This window comes from Camelus bactrianus, chromosome 14, assembly GCF_048773025.1.
Source record: "Camelus bactrianus isolate YW-2024 breed Bactrian camel chromosome 14, ASM4877302v1, whole genome shotgun sequence".
Taxonomy (NCBI): domain Eukaryota; kingdom Metazoa; phylum Chordata; class Mammalia; order Artiodactyla; family Camelidae; genus Camelus; species Camelus bactrianus.
In genome coordinates this window covers 26,958,076-26,976,460 of record NC_133552.1, presented here as the reverse complement: position 1 = coordinate 26,976,460, position 18,385 = coordinate 26,958,076, and the positions used below count along the sequence as shown (strand labels likewise).

Below are 18,385 nucleotides of genomic sequence, written 5' to 3'. Positions count from 1 at the left end.
AGGCCAAGCAAAGCCATCAGCTCTGGGGGACAGGACCAGGGATAGAGGTTTCAGGTAGAGAGTGATGGATGGGACAGAGAAGGTTTGTGGAGAATCACAGGCAGTTGCCTTTAGCTGAGGAACAGGTTGTGATGTTGGAAATAAGAAATAAGATGCAAAAAGCAATTGGAATCAGTGTCAGGTGCAAGTGAAAGAACTGGGACTTGATATTGTGGACAGTAAGGGATACCGAAAATTTGTGGCTGGGGATCATAATTCTACTTTGTACTGTATTGGAATAAATTAGAATTAGGGAGAAACTAGAAGCAACATGACTTTAGGCAACTCAAGGAACATTTCAGGTGGAAAATAACAGTTCTGGTCCACCGGCATAAAGCATAGTCAGAAAAGGAAACGCTGGGGCGATTCTTGAGCTATTGGCACGTGCGTGAACAAGGTTTGGCAATTGAAGGGATGTGTGAGACAAGGGAAGGGAAGGCACAAAGCTTTGTTGTTGTAAACCATTAAGTTGTGGTGGAAATGTGCTCCCACACGTCCCCGGCCCCTCCCCATTGATGACCTTTCTTCCTCTGTGTGTTGACTCTTTCCCTCTCACCGTATTAGTGCTTCATTTGTTAATATAGTCAATATATGTGAATGGACACTTTCTTTGCTAGGTTTTAAAGGGAAATAAAAGCCACAGTCCCTGCCCTTGGTGAACTCATAGTCTAGTAGTAGAAACCATCAAGTAAACAATATTATAAAGGGCTTATTGCTATATGTACCACATGCCATTAGGACACAGAAGGGCACTGAGTTCAGCCCACATAGGTCAGGAAAGGATTCTCAGTCACCTGTCTTGAAGAAGAAGGAGTTGGCTAGGTGAAGAAAGTGGGAAGGGTGTTCTATGCAGGCAGAACGGCATGTTCAAAGGCATGAAGTTGAGAACGTGGGACTGTGGTATAAGCTGCTTAGTGACCCTAAACATGTCAGCATCTGTCTCCCAAGAACAGTGGGATTATCCTGCCTGACTGTAATATAATGATCACATTCAGGTAATTTGACATTAGTACAATATAATTATTTAATATCCAGCGCTTTTTAAAATTCCTCTAAGTATCTCAGTAATATCTTTGATAACTTTCTACAATCCAGGAGCTAATCGAAGATTGTGTGTTGTATTTAGTTGTCATGGCTCTTTAATCTCCTTTATCCTAACGCTTTCCTAATCATTTTTTCTCTCTTCCTCTTTCTTTGTCTTTCATAATATTGATGATTTTTAAGGTCTCAGGCCAGTTATTTCACAGAACGTCCCTCACTTTGGATTTGTATGCTTGTTTCCTCACATTTAGATTCAGGTTAAATATTTTTGTGTGAAGTATTACAAGGCTGTATTGTGTATCAGTGCATCATTCAGGAGGCAGTAGTTGGCCACCAGTCCCATTACTGGTGATGTCAAATTTGATTATTTGGGTAAGGTGATATGTGCCAGATTTCTCCATATCATGTTCCTCCATAACCTTACATACAGTGGTTTCTATAACCATTGATGATTTCTGCCCAATTAATTCTCACTGTATGAGTTGTAATATGGTGAATTTTCTGTTTCCCTTGTATCTCTATCTCTTATGTTGATGGAACTCAGTCCTCTTTATATCTTTGATATCCGTTGGTTGACATTATTTAAAGAAGAGCTTTTTCTTCCCCTGTATTTAATAAAATTTTTAATTTTTAGTATCACTATGGATGCATGGTTCTTTTTCCCGATGTGTAATAATCCATTCCCATCATTACTTATTCAGTGCTCAAATTGTCCTAAATTTGTCCAAAGCTATTCTTCAGTCAGGCGTCTCTGCCCTTTTGATTATATCCCTATCTGTCTTTGAGCACTTCCTTATTTTCCGGTACAACAGTATTTTCCTGGCACATTTCACACTTTCTTGATCTCAGCCCTAGAATCATCCCTTTTTCCTTTTTTTTTTTTTTTTTTTAAAGTAATTTAGTTCCTATTAGTGAGTAATGATATTTAGGAACCAAGATCTGTGGGTCAGGTGTGCTCAGTGCTTCTATAGTATCATTACTTCTAGGCTCTTTTGGGCCGCAAAGCTAGAAAAAGTATTTTTTTTAAAACTTGAGCTTGTATGATGCCTTTAGATCCAGTGCAGCACCTCATGTTTCTTCCTTTCCTTCCCCCACCCCACGTCTATATTTCCTTCCCCCTGATAAGCATCCCTGTTGTCAAGAGCATCAACATGTTTACCCATCTGCTCAGGCTTGTAATACACATATAACAGTTTCACAGTCACTACATCGACACCACTACCAACAGCAGACTTACTAAAGACAAGTGTTTCCTTTACTAATGAGATATATTCACAACCTTAAGTATTTGCTTTACCTGCAGTTCTTTTTGGGAAAAATATAGTTGACTTTGAGTGTAAAATTTCAAAGACAGCTAGATAGTTGCTGATTAACCTGTCTGAAGTATTTAATGTATTTTAATTAAAATAGCCATCAAGCCACTTTAGAATTAAATTTACATGTAAGTTAGCAACCTCCGAATACTCTATTTCTCACCCACCTTTTTTTTTTGATTACACATACAAGGTTTAGTACTTTTCTAAAAATGAAATAGAACCAGATGGAAAAGAGCCAATACATATTTATATTTATGTATCTGTTTATAAACTGTAAGTGAGTGTGTTATTTGTACTCTGCTGCATTTGTTTGTCATCTGTTCCCTATAAAGAGATTGCATCTCAAAAAAAAGAAATTTAAAAATCCAGAGGAAAATAGTTTTCTGGTTACTTTAGACATGACTGTATACCAGCCATACAATTTCATAGAGAATGCCTGAAAATAACTTCTCTTTCTATGGGACAAAATAATCCTTGGCATTTCCATGAATTTAAGGTGCACCAGTAGTTTCTTTGAAAGTTTTTTTTTTTTTAGTTTCTTTTCGATAACATTTAGCATTGACCACTATAAATAGCTATGATTATTTGATATCAGATATTTATGGAGAGAATTGGTTCAATAGCCACATCTCCAACAATATTATACAGAATATCAGTTTAAACTAATCATAATGTGATGCAATCCTTTAGATTTTTGAGAGCCTCTTTTGGTTTCTTTTTCATTATAGAAGGCAAACTTTTCATACATTCTGTGAATGTTTGTAGTGATTGTTCTGTGTCACCTCAAGTCTGGGGACAATTATCCTCTGATGTGAAGAATCAGTTGTTGGGAGCCGTGTTCACAAAAGTTAGCCTGGAAATATAATTTTGCACAATAAATTTAGACAGCAGAAACTCAGAAACAACAACAGAAATACTCTCTCACACCTGGTCGATTTTAGAATAGAAGCTGATGTTTGGAAAATAACCCATTTCTACGAAGGAAATGTGATTGATGATAACCTGAGACACAGCTATGACTAGAACCACATTCCGTTTAAAGTTATTGTGCCACCAGACTATTAAAGCAGTGCTCTGAAGTGAATCAGGGGAGCTCGGTTCTCTTTAGTGGACAGAAACACAGGCACTAATGAGACAGATTTCATTAAAAGATACTTGATTTATGAGGGAGTTACAGTCCTATCATATTTTGAAATTGCTGGCTTAGTCTTGGCATCAAATCATCCCACCCCCCACCATACCATCACCAGTTTCTGTGTGTGCTTTGACATTGCTATGGTAACCCTGAGGGCTGATGGAATTCCCTGCATCTCTTTTCACAGAAGGAGATGAGACAGGAGTGATGGATAGTCTGCTGGAAGCCTTGCAGTCGGGGGCTGCCTTCCGCGACCGAAGGAAAAGGACACCGAAGCTGAAAGGTGAACATTATACTTGTTACGTGTTACTTTCTAGGGAACTATCACAAAGAACAACCCTCCTCCCCCTCTTTTTAAATTCCTTGTCAAGAATGTAGTGCTGTGGGCAAGAACTCTTCAGAAGTTTTCTAAGTTTGCAATGACAAGTGTCAGAGAGAGAAGCATTCCAGTTGGCCAATGTCAGTAGCATATTAACAGATCAATGCACTGAACCTGGAAGAGCCTGATTAGTGTGACAGGTCTCATCTAAAGAACCATATGTACCTATCCCAGTGGAGTTTACAGCAGCATAATTAAATGGGAAGTAAAGTCATAACATTATTGCTTCAAGTCTTTTAGGGTACTGAAGCATTGCTTCGCTTCCAGAAGTACTTAACCTTGGGAAAAAAAGTCTGATACTGTTACATTTTTTTCAGATGAACAGACCTCTATATTAAGTTTCTTTCATTTTTTTTTTTTTAACAGATATTCGGCAAAGTCTCAGTCCAATGTCTCAGAGGCCTGTTCTGAAAGTTTGTAACCATGGTAATAAACCGTATTCATAAATTGCACATTCTTCTCATCTACTTTTATCCTGTTGATCTGTGATTTTGTAGGCTGCTGTGAAGGTCTCAAGTTTCAGTATGACGAAAATAGTAAAAATGTGAGGATGTACGTATTTGCGATAAGATTGTGCGCTCATATTTTCCATCCCTCCATTATTCCCTTGAGGTAGTGTCCAGGGTTCTTCTTTTCAGGTCTCAAGTGAATGCTGTTGTTGTTGTTGTTGTTGTTGTTGTTGTTGTTGTTGTTGTTATTAAGTTCCTTCATATATTTTTGATCAGTGTTGTCCAGTATATACTTTAAAAAGCAGTGTGCTTTCTTAATGCTATTTGAAGTAGTAGATTTGCTTTACATCAAGATACAGTTAGCAACATAGAGTCTGTTACCTATTTTACTCCACCATATTTGCCAATACAGTGTGGAACACTGTGACCAGCATTTTGACAAAATCTTTAACGCAGATGAGCTTCATGTGATGCGATTGTGGAAGAATGTGCTAGAATCACTGAAAAGAAGGTGAGTTAACTTAGTCTCCAATATTTGAGACTGATCCCTTCCAAAACTCTCTAACTAGCTCCTGAACACCCAGCCCCAGGGAGCCCTCTTCCTGTCTGGAAGGCGCCATGTTGTGTTGATTGGGTTTTATTTACTTTGATTCCCTTGCCCTCACTGTTAATGTGTTACGAGGTTCTGCTTACCTTTTATGGTCAAAACCAGATTCACTCATGATTGCCATGTACTCAGTGAGATTGTTACCGAAATTTGCCAGATTTAGAAATGAAAAGATACGTGACAGATTTTACTCAGGAGTTGTTTGGGGTACCTATGAGTTTTGTTCTAGAAGTATTAATGTGTGACTGAGTAGAGAAACATGTGTCAAATTCCTAGGCTAGCCTAAAAAAAGTACGAGGCATATAAGAAAAAGACATGAATGTGATGGTCTCTTAACAGCTGTGTAGATCCTTACTGCTCAAAGTGTATGTAATAGATGCTTAATAAATGAGGAAAAGGTAAAAAAAATCTGCAGCAATTCTAGATCTTTTGACATTTTCAACAGTATGTTTTTTTTATCATTTTGCCTTTCCCTGCTCTAACAATAGGAAGAAAGAATTGTAATGAGTCCTAACATACAACTACTTGAATCACTGTCTTTTCCTCTTTCCGTGATCCTGATGAGCCATGTATGTACGCTTTTTTCTCTTGTGACGTAAGGTTGAACTTCTGGCATCCACCCTCTCAGAGGTTTTCTAGCCTCTGGTGTGTCTCCTCTCTTGCTGCCAGATTGAACCACTAGATAGCACTCTTTTCCTTGTCTGCAGCTTGGATTACAAGGCTAAACCATCTTTTAGAATTAGGACCACTTTTTATTTCTTTTAATAAAACTCAGTATTAAAACATCTATATTAATTTAATAAACTTATACTCTGTTAGATTATGGTAATTTTAGATTATAGATAGATTGTAAATATAGATGTAGATTATATGTATATATATACATATATATATACACACACACATATATACATACACACACACACATACATACATACACACACACATAGAAACAGAGAGAGAGAGAGAGAAAGAAAAAGAGATAGAAAGAGAGAGAGGTCATTTTTTATTTCAGAATGAGTAAGTATCCTCTGAGACCTTGGGGCTAAAATGTCCCAGGATGTATTTTGGCAAAAGATGACCTCAAGCATTGTGAATCCTATGGGCTTCAGAAGCACAGAAATTGTCCACATTAATAATTCAGCCCTTGTGCTGTGCTCCAAGCCTCTACCCAGAATGCTTTGGTTAAAACCTAGGCAGAAATTGTTTGGTATCTTTCCTTGCTAAACCTTCACTCATTCATTTATTTAGCAAAATTTATTAAGCACTTGCTAGCCACTTAAGATGTAGATATATCCTCTAAGAATTCACCACCCAGTTGGGAGACAGATGAGTGATAATTCCCGTACATTTGGTGATACCAAAATAGCAGGAACACACAGAGATTTGGGAATACCAAGAAGCCTGAAGGACCAATCCAGATGTTATGAGGACAATTAGAACTTGGCTTCTAGAAAGATCTGAAATTGAAGCTGAGTTTTGCGGGATGAGTAAAAATGAGGCAAAACCCTGAAAGCAAGGGTGAGCCAAGAAGCAGAAGCAGCATGTGCACACCCTTCCAGAAGGTCTTTTCTGAACCCCAGTCTGAACCTAAGTGCTGAACTAAATGCTCTTATTAGCACCTGTACACTCTTACTAGCACCTTGGTTTTTCCCATTTTACAAAATGCATTCCCTTAAAATATTCTCATTCAATGTCTGCCACACTTCTCCTGAGTCCCAGCGGGGTGGGGACAAGGCAGTAAAGGAGGGTCCCTGCCTTGCTTACTACTGTAACCCCAGTTCTCTGCTGGGCTGGTGCCTGACACATGGATGTTCAGTAAGAATGTGTTGAATGAACAGACATGTTAATGTTTAGACTTGAATGGAACAAGTAGTGTATGTTGAGCAAAATCAGTTCTCTGAGTATTACCCTGATAAATGGGATTTAGCATGCCAATTGTTAATGTCCCAGCTGTGACCAGTAACTCCCTCTCATTCCCTCCCAGAATGTTATCTGTCATCAAGAGGAGATATTTGATCATCACTGGTCTAGCTTCAAAGATTGTTGGCTCGGATGTGAAGGGTGCGCTTCAATCCTGATTGGATTATTTACTTCTTAGCAGTGGAGAGTTACTTATTAATTAGATTTCTCTCCCTTGCTTAATCAAGCAAAGTTTAACAACAGTAAATAAATGAAAGTAAATAAATGTCTGCTAATGAGTACAGGGCATTACCTCATTTCTTTACCCAACACAGTACATTTGAAATCTAAAGATTTTTCTATAGTTTATAGAAAATAGTAAGTAAAGATCAAAATATTTATTCATGCATTTTTATAAAATTATACCACATTTAGGTGTCAGTGAATCAACTGGCCTGGTTGGAAGTAAAGGACCAGATAGGGAAGGAATCTATTGAGAGTCTAATGCCAGACCAAGGACTTGGGCTGTTGAGATTTTTGAGGAGGAAAATGATGGGTCTAAGAAGTTCATATGAAACTGAAGTGACAAACATAAGAGAGAAGAAAGAATCAAAGGGACTTTATAGCCACTTTGATGCCAACATGGATTTGCTGCAAGGAATGGGGAGGGAACCAGAATGCTTACCAGGGCTTGAGAAGAGAAGCCAGGTCTGGAGCTGTGTGTGGAGGCCCTCACAGGGACTCACTAACACTGCATAAGCTGGTGAGTCACCTACGGGAAGTCTTCAGATCTAGGGACTGCAAGTTGAGGACTGAGCCTTAGGAATGGACACAGGAGAGTAACAAAGTGAGAGAGAGGCAGAAAAAAATGATGAAGATGGGAGGAGTTCCATAATAGTGGGGCCTACAATACGAAGGTTGAAAGAAGATTTTCAAGAATTTGGTTCACCATTTCTTTTTCTTTGGTTGTTTCTTTCTTTCTAAAACTGAGTGGTATTAACACTGAGTGACTAGTATTTTGCAGGGTCATTCATTCTACTCTCTTCTGAGACTTCTCTTCCCTGGTATGCTCTGTAGACTCTGTGAAACTTTTATGACAAAGCTTTCACAAATATGAATTGTTCAGCCACGCCTTATGGTGCATCTGCCTGCAGTTTGATTGCATCTCATTAGATGGTTCTCTTTTCATTAAGTGGTACAGTGGGATTTTTTTTTCTTCAGTTAAATGGATATAGAGTAATCAGAAAGAATTCTATAAACTATATGCAATTAAAATCCCTAATGATAAAACTATTTAACTGTGACAAAATAAGATAAAACATAATCAAAATTTTAGGCAAACAAGAATTACACATTTTTAGTGAACATCCATAACCTAAACAAAATCTTGCTATATTATCTTTACACTGAATCAATTCTTAATAGCCTTAATTTGGATTTGATTATCTATTTTTACTCTACCACTTATAATATGGTGCTTTGAGAGATTTTTATAGAAATAAGATTGTATTGCCTCCAGGCACAGCTGTTCTGCCACTCTAAGATTTGAAGTCAGAATTCAATGTGAAGCTAGTTAGATTTCTTTGAATTAGCATATTTCCCCACAAAATAGCTCTAAGGGAGGTGCACAGGACAGACTTTGTTGTTAATGTATTAAAACTTCACACACAACCATCCCCCCTTCCTAGTCCATTCTGTCTTGGGTCCCCTTGACCTACCTTTTCCCCAAACAGCAAGAATTGTTGTCTGGTCTGCTTTGAGGCATCCATTCTGTCTTGAGGCAGAATTATGAAATTTATAAGGTTTTCAGTGGTGTCTACTGAGTGCTAGCCTCCTTAAGGCTTTTCTGAAAACAATGAGGACAACACCAAACCAGCCCTTGTCTAGAAAACCTTGTCTATCAAAGTAGTAAATGGTGACAACTACTGTTTCTATATTATTAAACTGTATTCTATTTTAAAGTAGAAAAAGCATAAAAAATAATATAGTAAGATTGTATGATTTTGCTAAATGTCATTGGCTTATTTTCTTGAGAATATTTTTTGTTCTCTTTGTGATGAATTTGTGCCTGCCTAGGGAAGGGAGCTATTAAAATACTAATTGTTTTTGACACCCTTACACTTGGGCTTTCAAGCAGAATTAAATACTACCTGTAACTGTCAAAAGACTTCAATATTTTTTTAAGGAGACTTTTCTAGGCCAGGAATATAAAACAATTTGGATGATTTCACATTTTATTCAAACATCAGTCTCTTCTATTTACTATGTAGTCAAGCAAAAGGAGGAACGGACTCAGCAGGGCTTCTGCCTGGGTAAGGATGCCCTGTGGGCAGACGAGAAAGGCCTTTCTAATTTATAGTCAGGGCAGGACAACCTTTTGGCTAGTCATTATCAAACAGACTCTTAAGCATGAACAGGTTAGAAAATTCTCAAGTCTTGAGGACTTCAAGTTGTTTTAAAAAGACATTTATGCAAGAAATAGCAAATGCCTTTCATTTAATGAGCATTCACAGATCCACACTGAAGGCTGAGACTAAACTGAGTGAAAAGGAGATAAAGAACTATTATATAAACAAGGAAAGTAATGTCCTTGATTTCCTTGAAATAGTTGTTATGAATAATATATCTCTTGCTCTATTTGTGCTACATAGTGGACTGTAATTGTTATCTTTAAAATTTTCTGGCTCATTCTAAATCTATCTTTTTCTTATAGCATAGGTTCAGAGTCTGGGTTTATAAGAAGTCGATGAATGGATTTTAGAAGCTCCTTGAACTCTACTCTTGTTGTAGACTTTGTGTTTGGACATTTTTTTTTTCCTGGTAAAATGATCTGTTGATTTTATCAAACTCTCCAAAAAATATAAAAATAATTACTGATTTTGTTTGATTACTGGCTTGTCACAAATCTTCTATATTTCTACATACTACATTTTTATACATATCTATGTGATGTGTTTTCCACCCTTGTAATTATGTCAGTGAAAGTTTAGTTCTCAAATGACTTTTACTGTGATTTTGTTGGGTGAAAACTAAACTTTCATTGCCATAATCACAAATGTGGAAAACATATCATATTTTTGGTGGATATACAATTTTAGACAAACTGTTTAGTATAAACAGTTAGGATCCAGTAAACTGGCACTGACCGTGGAGGGTCACTGAGGATTCAGGGAGGGGAGGACATCGTCTGTACCAGAATGGTCACTAGCCTTGCTGGATCTCCCAGGCTGGAAGGTGTGCAGGGCTCACTGGGCTATGCAAACAGGAAGGAGCAGGGAAGAGAAAGAGGGTACTCGGAAGGAGCAGTCTCCTGGAAGCCCAGAGAAAGGTCAGTTAACAAAGCCACAGGCTTCAGGAAGGCCAGGTTAGGCAAGGATGGAGGAGCACCTGGGTACCGACTGGATTGAAGGGCATAGGTGCCATTGTTCACCTCTGGAAGAGCAGTTTCAGTGGAACAGTAGAAACTGAAGCCAGGCAGGATTGGTGGGAGGGGAGTGGAGGCTGTGTCTTCTAGAAGCCTGGGTATGAAAAATGAAGCAGAAGGGAAATCTGGAACAAAACGGGTTATAGTTTGAGTGGGCTATGTGTCTTTGCCTTTCCTGTGGCGTTGGGTTCACTGTCTGTGTCCTGAAGAGACGGTGCTCTGGAGGAGGGAGTGAGTATTCCGTGGGGCAGTAGTTGGGGTGAGGTTCCTGGGGGATGGGATGGGAGAGCACAGGTTGGAGCACCTGGACAGTGGAAAGGAAGGATGTATGGAGAGCAATGGTTACAAGTATTGAGTAAGGGAGTTTGGAGATCTCACCTGATAGATTCTGTTTTCTCTGAGAAATAGGACATACGATCTTCTCCTGAAACGGGCAGCCTCTGGGTTAAGGGAGGCAAGGACAGTGAAGGATGGCACATCTCTTGGAGGGATAGTGAGGGGTTACTGCTCAGGGAGGCACAAGGTACTTTTTGCATCAATGGCCCAGCTGGAAAGGGAGACTATTACTTGTGTAATAATAGCAGTTTCTAAAGTCTGAGCCAAGGTGCCTTCCCAGCCCTGTGGCAAAGGGCAGTTGGTTCTTCAGTTGTCTGAAAGTTCTGAAAGTGCTCTCCACACATGAGCACCATAGTGATCACTTCGGCAGTATGCAAAGTCAAGCCAAGTCACCTCTTTTTTTTTATAGGATAAGCTATTTTACATTTGGTAGTTAATTAGGAAAATAACGGAAACTCTGTTGGGACACCTCATCCCGCGTGTGTTTCCACGGTGTTTGGGTGTCATGTTAGTTACACAGGGGCAAGGCATTCCGGGTGGGGGTGACCCTGAAGCAGCTGACCTTCCTCCAGGCCTGTGCCAACTATACATGTGTCTGAGATCTCTTCCTACAAAAACAACAGTGTAAACTCAGTATTTCTAAGGTACTACTAGATTTATTTTTATATTTTATTTTATTTGCCTTCATGAAAGGTCAGTTTGGAGTAGCCACAGATACAGAAACCACTTTTCAATATTGAAAAGGTTTTGTGAATTGCCTGTCAAGCGCATAGTAGTTACTTAAAAATAGCAATAGTTGTTCTTACTGTCTGTGAAAGCATAAAACTAGCCAAATTTTTGAATCCTGTTTATAGAAGCCTTGGATGATCTGACCAAGCAGTCTAACCTTGAAAACGCATGGGGTTGGGCGTGGACTTTAAAGGTGGTCAGGCCTTGATTTGACTTCTTGACTTAAATAAGCTACGTTTGGATTTTCTTTTCCTCAGCTGCGTGCTTACACTGTGTGCTTCATGGCCTATTTGGAAGATTAAATCAAAGTGTGTGATAAGCTGCTCTACTAAAGTACCTAGAATTGAGTAGATATTTTATAAATTCAATCTGTGTTAGTTACTCCTCATTCTTTGCCCTTCTCCGCCCACCTTCCATGATGCGTTTGTCAATAGAAAGTTATAAATTCTTGAACACAGTGACAGGCGTATGCAGCATGGGTGTGCTAATTAGAGAGACTGAAATTAATTCTCTTACTATGAATAGTTCCTTTACTGCACTTAAAGTGCATTAATTGGTATGAGCTAGTTTAGAATTTTTAAAAAAGACAAAAAAATTAAAAGATTATAGAGACTCTTGGTTTTAAAATAAAATAATACAGATGTTTTTAATCTCCTTTCTCCCTTGGGAGTCACCACCAAGCCACCAGGAGAAGGAGTAGCAAAAAACACTGTCAACTTCTGCAAAAGTAAAACATCTTTAGCCTGGAACAGCATCATCAAAGACAGGGAAGAAGATGAAGCTGGAAAGAGGAAGTTAGAATCCAGGTGTTTTAATTTCTAAGGCTGCCAAACAAATTACCACAAACCAGGGGCCTTAAAACAACAGAAAGTTGTTCTCTCACAGTTTTGGAGGCTAGAAGTCTAAAATGAGGTGTTGATTTATCCCTGAAAAGGCTGGTTCTTCCTGGAGGCTGGGAGGAAGAATCTGTTCCCTTTATCTCACTTCCGGTGGTTGCTGGCAGTCCTCAGTGTTCCTCCACTCCCAGCGGCGTCAGTCTGTCTCAGACTCCGTCTTCATATGGCTTTCTCCTGGGCCTCTGTGTCTTCACGTGCCCTTCTTATATGGGCACTAATCATTTGGTTAGGGCTCACCCTAACCGAGAAGGATCCCACCTTGATTTGGTTACATCTTTGAAAACCCTATCTCCAAATAAGGTCCATTCACAAGTACCAGCTATTAGGTTTTGACATAAATTTTGGGTGACACAGTTCAACCCACAAGGACAGGTGACCCCAGTGAGAAACAGACTGCTGTACTCCTCACACACCACCTAAGGGCTCCAGAATTGCAGGTGCAGAATTGCACTGTCAGGAGGAATGAGACTTAGAGCAGGTCAGCCTCCACCGGGCAATGTGGCTCCCACGTCCAGACTTGTGATCCTCCTGCTGCACTTCCCTCCCCGCCTTTCCTCTACCCCTCCAGGAGGTAAGGGGTACAGATGCTGTTTGGGAAGATTGCTACAGACTCCAGAATTAAAATACAAGCCAGAGATGAGACGCTTCACTGAAAATAGGGATTCCATGATCACAGAGGCGGGCAGTTCTCCAGGAGGAAAGAGGAGATGGGAATGGCACGATCCTCTTCTGGCCCCAGCCACCAGTCAGGATAAGCCAAGCATATACTCCAAGCAGAGGACAGATTTTTCTGGAGATAATGAACAGTCTAGAGAAAAAGGCCTTTAGATATTGGCATTTGGGCCCCCTTACCTCAAAAAATGTTAGCTTACTGCAGGAATATTCCACAGAGAAGCTCACTAGTTAACAAACCTACTCACACAAATTTTTTTTCTTAAACATTAATTTCGACCAAGGATTCATCAGCTGACATTTGAGGAAAATATTCAACATGAAAATAAAAAAAAAAAAGGAAAGTCAAACCAGAGGAATTCTTAGTAAACAGAGCAAAAGTGAAGAATAACACTGTAATTAGTCATTGCAAAGATATCAAATATTTCAGTAGTGAATAGGATGATGTATATATCACATATCTATAAAAGAATTAGAAACAAAAATCTTTTGGATATGAAAACATGGTAAAAGAAAAAATTGTACAGTATTTGAAAAAGCATAAACAAAGTTCTAGGGAAGATAAAGAGGAAATATAGAATTTGCAGATAATCTGATATATTTGACTGTACAATTATTTAACTGTCTTCTAAAGCTTTGGGGACAAGTATGCAAAGAGGGATAAGCACTAAGAAGATAAGAAGAGGCAATTATTCTGTAAAAAGGTGATTTACGGTTGACCCTCAAACAATGTAGGTTTGAACTGCATAGGTTCACTTACACATGGATTTTTTCAGTAGTAAATATTGAACTACACAATGTGCATTTGGTTGAGTCTGTACCGCCCCAACCCCCGTGTTGTTCACGGGTGTGGTCATAGTACACTACTTGAATCTGCAGCAGCCTTTGTGCTGGTTTACAGTCATAATAATGTAAACACTGGTAGCCAGGTTCCAAGATGGCCTCAGTGATGGCTGTGTCCTGGTGTTCCTTCCTTTATGCACTCCCCCCTCCAAGCATTTTCCAGGGTTAGTCTGTAACCAGTAGAATAGAGCAGCAATGATGGTGTGTCATGTCTGAGATCAGGTTACAGAAGATACCGTGGCTTTAATTTGGGTGCTGTGTCTCTAACTTGGTTCTGGGGGAAAGTTATGTTGTGAGCAGCCCTTTGCAGACACCCAAGTTGTGAGGAAGTCAACCTTCAGTCTGTCACAATAGGAAATCAGTAAGCAAAGTCTATAATTGATAAATCAAGAGACAGCAGGAGAAGGGTGGGAAGGGATAGCCTGGGATTTCAAAATTGTAGAATAGATAAACAAGATTACACTGTATAGCACAGGGAAATATACACAAAATGTTACGATAACTCACAGAGAAAAAAATGTGACAATGAGTGTGTATATGTCCATGAATGACTGAAAAATTGTGCTGAACACTGGAATTAGACACAACATTGTAAAATGATTATAAATCAATAAAAAATGTTAAAAAAAAAAAAAAGAGAGACAGCAGGAGAAACATCAATAAGGCAGAGTTAGGGACAGCAGACTGTCATATTTCATTGGAGGTTTTTGGATTTCTTTGTGAAGTAACCATTAACTATAAAGAAAGTTAAAATCAGAAATATTAAAGGTCTTAATGGGTGACAGGTGGGCACTCAGGCTAGGCAGACACCTCTGACTCAGTTTATCCCTGTTGAAGAACCAGAAGCTAAAGTCTCTTTGATTCAGTAGTCACCTCCTTTTCTACTAAATACACTGATCTTACTTTCATTGTTCATTTTCATTTTCTTTCTTCTGATACAGCATATAAAGGGGATTCTCTCTGTTCTGGCTCTCAGCTTTCCACTTTTATGTGCCAGAAACTAATGTGCTCTTCATTCTGCATTCTTAAAGCACAGGAGGGGGTGACGAGAGTCAGTGATGGTGGCACCTCCTGCTCAGGACAACGACTGTGCCGCCTCAAGTAAAACAGTCTTTCCACCTTGTTTGTGTTCTGTAGACAACATTGGCCAGGGATTTTGCAGCATGTATCTTAGTATTTTTTCCTCTGTCATTCTTAATGTGAGGAAAAGTGATGGAAAAGCATAATAGAGAAAATCAAGTACCATTCTACTTTTTTTTTTTTTTTTTTTTTTTGGCCTTTTAGAGCCGAAGTAGCCTTCCTGTGCTGCAAAAGAACTGAATGGCTAATCTGCACTCACTGAATCCTTCGGAAGCGAGAGAATGGGATGAAATTTGCATTTGGAATTCATGTTAGTTACAAAATAGTTACAATTATTGACTGTAAATGTCTTAATACGTGACACCGGCCTCATGAAAGCCAAGGATGTAGCCAGCATAGCTGGAAGAACTATTTGTGCTTTGCAGAGAATGGTCGTTTGACTACTGGCTATGTAGTCTGGGTAAGGAGATAAATATTTTTCTGCTTTAAAGGGGTTATCAATTTAGAAAGCATTGACTTGCATTAAGAAAGCTGCATGTCCCATTGATTCCCCAGTAAATTTGGAGTTATTAGTGTTAGCCGTGATGTACGTCACAGTGATATGACAGCGTTTGGCTTAAACAGGTTCACCATTTATTAGCACTGATATTAGAATAAATGATCATGATCATTAAGTGCTATGTACATTATCATTTAACTAATCATGCTTGCAATCTCCTTCTATTAGTCAAACCTCTTTGGGTTAATTAGTCAGAGAAGCTGTCTAATCCTGATTTCTAGAGGAATGATGAAATAAAGGAACATTGAAATATGCCATGGAAAATGTCAGTGCGTCACCAGTTACCTCATATGTTGACTTCATTTACCCTCCCCTGGTCCATTATAGCAGCCTCAAGGTTAAAAGAGTCTGGCAATTCCTCTTATTTTGAAATATAATTAGGCCTATTAAATTATATGTGCATACTTTTCCCATAAGCACTTACGCAGCAGAAAAGTGCTAATATGATATGCAAATAAAAACAAAATCCTCATTTACCAATATATCCATATTGAAAGATGAACCAATAAATACTGTTTAGATTGAGCATTAAAAATGTTAATAACATCTCATGCTTGGATTCTGACAAGCTAATAACTCAAAATCTATAGAAGTTCAAGGCTACAAATATAAGACACAGAGAAACTTTTATTATTAGTCCTTTTGTTTCTTATTCTTTTTAATATAGTTAGGCTAGGGAATTCTTAAACTGATGTTGGATAAACCATAAACGGGGTTTTTTTAATCCAAAGTACACTTTATCATTGGGTGAAAAGTTGAATTTTATACCATTTTGGTAGATGTCCCCATGTCCCAAAGGAAGAGAAAAAAAGAGAAAAGGATCTTTTTAAAATTCATTGTAACTTGTCATCAGGCAGCTTCTCAAATAATGATGACCATGCTGTTTTTGAACATGCAGTCGGAAATAAATGAAGGGCATAGTGCATGACGAGATAGCCAGCAGCTTTACAGGCAGAGAGATGCACTGCCTGAGAGCCCCTGGTATCTGGGCTACACTTGCAGCTGTTGGCAGCAGCATCCTCTCTAATATGCCTCAAGGTTTTCATCACTTCCTAAACACTGCTCTCTCTGCTTCTCACTTGCCGGAAAGTGGACAAGACCTATTACTCTCCATGCTATTAACCTCCTTTCTCTGCGTTCACTGATCCCTGTTCCTTTTCCTTACCTAAATATAAAAAGACATGATCTGGAGGAGGGTATAGCTCAGTGATAGAGCACATGCTTAGCATGTACAAGGTCCTAGATTCAATCCCCAGTCCCTCCTCTAGAAATAAATAAACCTAATTACTTGCACTGTCCCCCTAAAAACTAAAAAAAAAAAAAAAAAAAAAGTTAAAAAGACAATCTGCACAGGGTGAGAAATAAATATATTCAGTAATGGAATAAAGTGAGGAAAGCTGGTAACTCTAGGTACTATGATGTAGAAACTTGTCATATTTCCTAGAAACTAACTATGTGTCTTCTACATATTTGCTTGTTTTAAAGCCAGGGAAAGGGAAGGCTTTGAGAGTAATTTTTTAAATTATTAGTTTGTGATAAGTTTTCACATCCAGCTGCTAAGCTCTCCTTGTGGTAATTTCTGTGTCCCTCAGTTCATGTCTGTCTGTTTTAAAAAGTGTTATTTTTCTTTTCCATGTGGTTGGCCTATATGGTTAGTCACGCCCCTCTTCTAAACATGATCTCCAGTCGCATCTAGTATCTCTTCACAGTTTTGCACTAAGATTTTCTTTGACCCTGTAACTGTCCTCTTTCAAGAAATACCAAACACTATTTCTACTTTCAAAATCAGGAATAAAAGACCGTAAACCTACAAATTATTGCCTCAGCAAAGCCCTGTCTTTGTTTTGCTAAAGTACTTGGCGCTATGCAGTGCACCACACTGGGAAGCATGGTTTTGTTTTGTTTAAACATTACTTAAGTTTTTATGCCCTCTCCTCATTAATGTAAACTTTATGCAAAAGAATAACATATAGAAAAGTACACACTTCCTAAGTATCAGGCTTGATGAATGCTCATTAAGTGAACTTACCTATGTAGCCAATACCTGGATCAAGAAACAAGATTATTAGAAACAGAGCCCCTTCCGGCTTCTCCCATTCATAACCTCACATCCTGCACATGTCCTGACTGTGACACTGTAACTAGACTTCATTTGTCCTCTGTATAAGTAGAATCTTACACTTTGTAGCCATGTGGTTGTGTGAGGTTGTAATTTGTTCATTCTAATTAATATTTAGTACTCCACTCTGTGAACATACCCATTTTTTTTCCCTTTTGTTGGTAGATACTTGTTTTGTTCCTGTTGGGGCTATTACAAATAGTGCCACTAAGAACACTCTTATACATGTCTTCTGGTTCTGTCAGAAATATATCTAAGAGTGTAATTGCTGATGCAAGAGGAAAGGGTATGTCCAGCTTTAGTAGATACTGCCCAACAGTTTTCCACAATGATTGTCCTATAGTTTGCACTTCCATCAGCAATGTAGGAGAGCCTCATTTTAACAATTCTGGTAGGATATCTGGTTGTAGTTTTCCCTTATGAGTAACGTGAATACCGTTCCACGTGCTTTTTGGCTTCTTGGATATCTTATTGTGTGAAGTCCCTATTCAGATCCTTTGCCTGTTCTTCTCTTGGCTTGTAGCTGTTTTTCATATTGAGAATAGATTTTGACACAACTTAGAATTCCATAACACTTCAGTCAAACTGTTCATTGAACAAAAGATTACATTTCTTTATTGTTATTATTTTTTTACTTTGTAGTTATATAATAGTCCACATCACTCAGATCTTCCAATAAGAGACCTTAGAATGACAGGTCTGGTCAATATTACATGTTAAAAGGGCAAGCATGTTGCCTGCTCACCCTCTTCTGTTAAATTCCTGTGGTGCACCTGACCATCATCTTTTCTTCCTTGTTGTCAGGAGATGGCAATCCAGGGTCCCTCTGGCCTTTCTGACTGAACTGGGAACACTACAA

General features: G+C 38.6%; 1 protein-coding gene across 1 annotated transcript in view; it reads left to right on the top strand.

Moving 5' to 3' along the window:
* DIAPH3 (diaphanous related formin 3) overlaps positions 1-18,385 on the top strand; it is a 470,879-nt gene that overhangs the window by 356,876 nt on the left and 95,618 nt on the right. The window contains exons 26-27 of the mRNA XM_074378260.1: positions 3,719-3,814; positions 4,277-4,336. Coding sequence (XP_074234361.1) covers positions 3,719-3,814; positions 4,277-4,336 — 156 coding nt within the window. The remainder of the gene's footprint in view (positions 1-3,718; positions 3,815-4,276; positions 4,337-18,385) is intronic.